This window comes from Camponotus floridanus, unplaced genomic scaffold (genome assembly GCF_003227725.1).
Source record: "Camponotus floridanus strain SB8 unplaced genomic scaffold, Cflo_v7.5 scaffold48, whole genome shotgun sequence".
Taxonomy (NCBI): Eukaryota; Metazoa; Arthropoda; class Insecta; order Hymenoptera; family Formicidae; genus Camponotus; species Camponotus floridanus.
In genome coordinates, this window is record NW_020229636.1 from 750,586 (window position 1) to 757,090 (window position 6,505).

The 6,505-nt window shown below is 25.7% G+C and overlaps 2 protein-coding genes across 3 annotated transcripts; both read right to left on the reverse strand.

The window, feature by feature from the left end:
• Positions 1-725: 725 nt before the first annotated feature.
• On the reverse strand, positions 726-2,337 carry LOC105249307. Its single transcript, XM_011254671.3, has 3 exons — positions 2,306-2,337; positions 1,833-2,158; positions 726-1,487 (listed from the first exon to the last, which is right to left on the reverse strand). Exons 1-3 carry the CDS (start codon positions 2,307-2,309, stop codon positions 852-854), a joined length of 966 nt encoding a protein of 321 aa, XP_011252973.1. The 5' UTR covers positions 2,310-2,337; the 3' UTR covers positions 726-851.
• Positions 2,338-3,286: 949 nt separating this feature from the next.
• On the reverse strand, positions 3,287-5,908 carry LOC105249308. Of its 2 annotated transcripts, none has more exons than XM_011254673.2 (4): positions 5,773-5,908; positions 5,101-5,223; positions 4,363-5,012; positions 3,287-3,979 (listed from the first exon to the last, which is right to left on the reverse strand). In XM_011254673.2, the coding sequence occupies exons 2-4, from the start codon at positions 5,102-5,104 to the stop codon at positions 3,389-3,391; spliced, it is 1,245 nt and encodes a 414-aa protein (XP_011252975.1). In that variant the 5' UTR covers positions 5,105-5,223; positions 5,773-5,908; the 3' UTR covers positions 3,287-3,388. The 2 variants fall into 2 exon arrangements, with proteins under 2 accessions (XP_011252975.1, XP_011252974.1); XM_011254672.2 differs by having other exon boundaries at positions 5,587-5,908.
• Between the last annotated feature and the right edge of the window lie 597 nt (positions 5,909-6,505).

Consider the following 6,505-nt stretch of genomic DNA (forward strand, 5'->3'; position numbering starts at 1 on the left):
ATAGGAAAAATATATAATTTTATTAAAAATAATTTTATTGACATACAAAATTTTTACATAAGTATTAATAATAGGATTATTAATAGAGTTAATCTTTTATTTTATGTTTCTATTCTACATTTCATTCTTTTCTTTCTTTTTATTTAGAATTCAAATATTTAACGGTTTATGTATATATTCCATCACAATTTATTTATAATACTTTCTAAATTATGTTTTAGAAAATATTTATATAGAAGTTTATATATATCTCTGTTACAACATCATGGAACAACATAATTTATTAATATTAAAAGTTAATAAAAAATTTATTTATTTTTTAAATATTTCTACAATACTGATAAAAGAAAAGAAAGTAAACAAGTTTTTAATTATCATAATTTTGATTAATCCAATTTTTTATAGAAGTATAGATAGTTTTCTATATAATTATATAAAGAACGAAACTTGTGTATACAATATATATATATATATATATATATATATATATATATATATATATATCACTTAATATTATTTAATTTTTATTGCAATACATACTCTTTTATAATAAGATTTTAATTTTAACGATAGATTTTTTGATAAAATATGAATTGATTTTTTTATAAAAAAATATTGAATGTTTTACTTTTAAGATGATCAAAAAATATTGTTATAACATGAATATCAGATCATAAATTAATTTTAATTTTAAAATCTAATTACAAAGATTATAATAATGCAAAGTGAAGTTTAAAGTTCTACTTAAAAATCGATTCCAGATAAGGTAAAAAATTTATCGTTAATATTAGAGAAGCCAATGTAAGTAACTTATATACTATCACTGTTTGAACTTCCAAAATAGAATAATATTATATATTATTCTTGCTCAAACATTTTTCTTTTAAGTGATTAGGTTTATTACATAGGACGCATATTTGACCTTGGGCTGGACACATGGATACAGCATGGTCTTTACCACATCTAACACAATTTTTCACAACAGGTACTTGGCACAACCATGAGAAATGGTTTGGTTTACCACAATTCGTACATATTTCGCCAAAAGCGAGACAACGTGACTGAATATGATGTGTTCCACATTTGGTACAGTTAGACACATATTTTACCTTACAATAATCTGTAAAATGATTATATCCCTTACAGTTGTTACATCGCACCCCATGTGCTGGACAATCGTTTCTGCTATGGCAAGTACCGCAACGAATACATTTCATTTCAGCTGATTGTGGATTAAGAGAGAACTCTTGTGAATCCTGATTAGGGACATTTTCACAGTTCTTTTTTAACATCAATGTTTCGCATTGTTTCCAAAACAAAGTAATTGTATGAAGATCCGATAATTGCAAATACGATATCAAGTTCTCTCCTTTAGACTGTATATAAAGCATAGCCTTTCCTGTGAAATTGTAATTTTTAATATCGTGTATAATTTTTTCCTTTACAATATTCACAGGATCACCATGATTGCTTGCAATCGCAACAAGCTATAAGAGAGAAACATACATAAATTCAAACCAATGTGAAATATAACTATATCTATTTCAGAGCACTAATAATTTATAAAAATTATAAAATTTTTATGTTATATTTCAGAAATATTTAAATAGAGAACAAAATATTATCACTTAGTTCAATAATTTGCCTAACATTTTTATAATATTACAATTTATTACAAATTAAGTATATCATACAAAAGGAACATTAATATTTGTGAATAAAACTAGCTTTGAAGCTAGTTGGATTATACTTTAATAATATGCATATCATATAAAAAGAAATTTGATTTATATAGAGAAATCAATTTATAATAAATATAAACATCAATTTACCATTAAGTTATCAATATAGTTTTCAATGTTTTCATCTTCCTTTTTTTTTTTAGAGCCAAAAATAAAATATAAATCAAAATAGGATAGTAATGTTTTTAAATCTTGCACCTGAGAAGCATTGCAAGAAGGAAAATCTTTATATGCTTGTTCTCCAAGCGGACCAATCACCATTAATAAGATGACTGACCATTGAGTTTTATATATTTCATTAGCATCTTCTTTCTGGAGAAAAGATAAAAAAGCTTGCTTCCAAGCGCACCAACTTCTACTAATATTTTTTTGTGTGTCACTCAATGGTGGAAAGTTTGACATTTTGTTAAATATTTCTGATAAAATAATATAAAATATAGAATATATAATATAGTGTAATAATATATATAACAGTAATAATAAAAATATACAATATATGTATATATATATACACACATAATATATTGATATACATATAAAAGAAGCAAAAAATTGTCACTTACCCATATTTTCAAAGATATTTTATTTTTTTATTGCTGTGTATCTCATAAATATCTTAATATTCAAGTTTATAATAAACCGGCATTAAAGTAATTATATGTCATATATAATTGTTTTTTTCCGAACTAATCGATAAAATGACCTATACTTGAAAGTAATAGTTTCTTTGCTCTCTATGTCGAACTGGCTTTATTGATACATTCTCTGCTTATCGAAGACTGAAGACTGAAGACTGATAGTAATGAAACAAAAGAACACTATATATGCTGTAGAGCTTGATAACTGAACTATATACTTGAAACAGCGTTGCCACATTGATGCTGACATCATATTTGATTGACTGACATCATATTTGATTGAAAAAAAAATCCGAAAAAGCTTCATGTAATACTTTGTATCATCTATATGAATATATTAATTTTTTTATTACTTCTCCAAGATAAGATTTTTAGACACTAAACTTCAGAGAAATAAATAAAAAAAAAACAAAGTCATATTCTTCAGTTAAAAATGAATTGTAAATAAACTTTAAATTCAAAATTGTAAACACAATATTAAAAACTATCGAAAAATTCAGTATTTTTTCAATGGAAAATCTTTTTTTTTTTGATAGTTCCATTGGGGAAAAAAACGTGAACTCATCGAAAAATCTGTAGTGAAAAGAATATTTTATAATATATATATATATATATATATATATATATATATATATATATATATATTATGTATAATATAATAATAATACATACATATATATTTTTATTAAATTATACAGTATTTAATTCTCAAATATTAAAGCCTAGAAAAAGAGAAGAAAATATTTATTTTTGTCAAAATAATGTATTTATTTTAATTATGTATTTATTAACTCTTTATATTCTTTAAAAGATTACAGAAGAAATGAATGTCATCCTATTCATTTACTATCATCAGAAAAATAAAAGTATGATAATATATAGAGTAATATTTAACAACGTATGCTATTTTATAAAATTTTTATATCAAACTTTTTGGTTTACCAATATTACAATGGAAAAAGCACAGTGTATTCTGTGATATTCTTAAATTGTTGTATAAATATATATTCAATTTTTTTTGTAGCATTTGATTGGTACATGTCCTCTTCTGTTGCATCTAGTGCATACAGTATTTACTGCAGGGCATGCAGATTTAGAGGCGATATGTGTTAAACCACAGTAATTACAATTTAAAACTTTTGGAATTGAACATTTCCATGAGAAGTGATTTGTTCTATTACATCTATTACATTCATTCATATAAGCAGGACATTCTCGGACAAAATGACCTTCACCACAATATAAGCAATTAACAATAAATTGAGATGGACATCTTGTCCAATAGTGATTTTCATTACCGCATTTATTACATCGTTTTCCACGAGCACGACAATTATTTATTTCATGTGTTCTTCCACAATTATGGCAGTTTTTAATTAAAAATTCTTGGATTTCTTCAGTTCGCTTGAAGTTTGCATTCTCATATGACATCCAAATATATGTCATCTCTTTTACAGTTAATGATTGTATGCTTGATCGAAATGAGAATCCCAAAATTAAACTTTCTGCTTTTCTAATAAATCTACTTTTATCTATTTCCATCAGAATTTTCTCTTTCACTACTTTATCTGTATTAGTCATATGTTTCGATGCCATTACCTAAGAAAAAAAACCTATTAATAAGTTTTTACAGTAAATACGTTAATTATGTTTCATGGAAAATATAAAACGAAAATATGATAAATTGTACTTAACACTTTAATATTTTAATCATTTTATATTAATGTCAAAAATAAAGAAAAAGAGAATATACTTCCAATCACTTAGAATGATTTTAAGAACTAGAACAAGTTATAATTCTCCTTGTAAAAACTGATAAAAAAATAGCACTTGAAAAAATAAGAATAGAATTTTATATAGTTTAGTGAATTTCACCTCTAGAATTACATATGATTCAAAAATGACTTAACTACGATAAAACAATTTTAACAGAGAAATAAATGAGAAACAGATTTGTAAAAATAATATTCACACTAACATACCATTAAGTCATTGACATATTTATCAATATCTTCATCAACTCCTCTTTTTCTACCTCCAAATATACAATAGAAATCAAATTTTTTTAACAATGTATCTATATCTTGTTCAGTATAATCCTTATCAAATGTGAAACTTCTAGAAATTTCTTGGCCAACAGGACCCATACGATTTAAAAGCATCATACCCCATGTTTGTTTATTTGTCTCTGTTTGATCAATTGATTTCATGTATGTGAGAAATTCATTTTTCCATGAAAACCATTCTGTCATAAAGTCATTTTTTGTAGACATTGTAGGTGGTGCAGTTGCAATTGCAGACTTATTTTTCAAGTAAATTATTTGATTTTTATTATCATGTTCTTCTTTAATGATGTAAGTCTTTGTCATAAATTTGGGTTGAATATTAACTGTGTCATTATATATTAAGTTATGAGATTTATCAAATTCATGAAATAAATCTTGTGTTTTTTTTTCGTTGACAGTTTTGTATATTCCATAATTATATGGATTATTGATCTTTGAGGTATTTGCCTGTGGTTCATGATACAAAGGAGAGTGAAAGGAATTTTCTTTTGCTTTGGAATTAGGAAATTCTGTTGGCCTCGAGTTTGTACTTGAATTATTGTGTTCACTTTTACTTTTAGAATTACCTGTAATATAATTTTAATTATAGTTGTTTAAAACTTGTTTTTAAAAATATATTATTTGCAAAAATATAAATACAGTAATGAAAAATACCCATTTCTTTGTAATAACTGCACACTGCTTTATACCAAAAAAATGTTTCTAGTAATTCACAACGTAATTCACATATATTTCAAAAATAAAATATATATTGAGTGAAATAAATTTTAATGGAGCCTGTGGATATATAATATTATTTAGTTTTATAAAATCATATTTAAGAAAAAGATAGAAAGAGAAACAAAAAAATAAATTTTTAAGAAAGCATCTTTTTTCTGAATTTTTTCAAAATTCTGTGAAATATGTATGTCACATGTACTATTTGAAATAATAAGAGAAATTTTAATACATAGTTTATTACATTGATTCCATAGAATAGTGAAATATCTTATTTTATTATCTTATTTCTCGGCAACACAGACAGAAAAAAAGTACAAGGTTCAAAATTCTGTAATCGTCACTCGTATCAAAACGAGAGTTACAGGAATTTTATATCAAATATGTTCGTTTTTAACAAGAGCTTATATGTATCTTACTTACTACGTTTTTTTTTTAAGTATCTATACACACAATTTCAGCACAATACCCTCGCCAACAATTTATGATATAACAATAGTTATTTACGAGCCCGTTACTATCTTTACTGTGGTCTTTTCTTTACGACTCTCACTCTACTTCTACACACTTCTCGTCTCTCACTATATATAATACTTGATATAGAGTTACCTCCTTTGTCTTCGATATAAACTCATAAAACTAGTGAATCCCCGTTAGGCTGGTGACACACGATCCACACTACGTCGTATCAGAGAGAAACCTGAGAGCGGCCACCTCGCTTTAACTATGGCTTTAACGGGTATATTGTCCTAATGCGCTCCCTGACAAAGTGGACGTCAACTAAATCCATTACAATCGATAATAATACATGGTTCGTGTCTGAGCTATGGTTCATGTCCAAACTATGGAGAGACCCCAAAAGTGATACTCCCTCTATGGACATTCAAAACATGAACATGAACTACAAAGTCAATGTCCATGAATGTTCTCAGAGGGTAATATATAATTGCACAATTTCTGGTTTTGTTCCGTGCTATGTGCACGAAATGCCGGTAGCACCAGTGCTATATAACAATTAAATATTTATGTGTGTAAATTGATAATAAATAAATTATTCAATCGCGACAGATATTGTAATATTCAAAAATGAAATAAATATTTTTCAAAATAAATTGGTAAATAATACGGCTCTATATATTTATCAACATGATAATTAAGTAAAGAGCATTAAGAGCCCACAAAACGCGGATGGCAATGCGTAAATTATTTCGAACATTAATTGTTCGCGAAATTTTTTTTTTTTTTTTTTTTTTTAAATGCGTTATTAGGAGAACATGATTTGTAAAGAGGTCATCAACGCACCATCGACCTCTTCGCACAATATATTCTCCTGATCATATAA

Excerpts from the sequence above, each read along its gene's own strand:
- LOC105249307 (XM_011254671.3), bottom strand. Across the intron at positions 1,488-1,832 it reads ACTATATTGATAACTTAATG|CTTGTTGCGATTGCAAGCAA; the intron begins GTAAATTGATGT and ends TCTCTCTTATAG.
- LOC105249308 (XM_011254673.2), bottom strand. Across the intron at positions 3,980-4,362 it reads AATATGTCAATGACTTAATG|GTAATGGCATCGAAACATAT; the intron begins GTATGTTAGTGT and ends TTTTTTTCTTAG.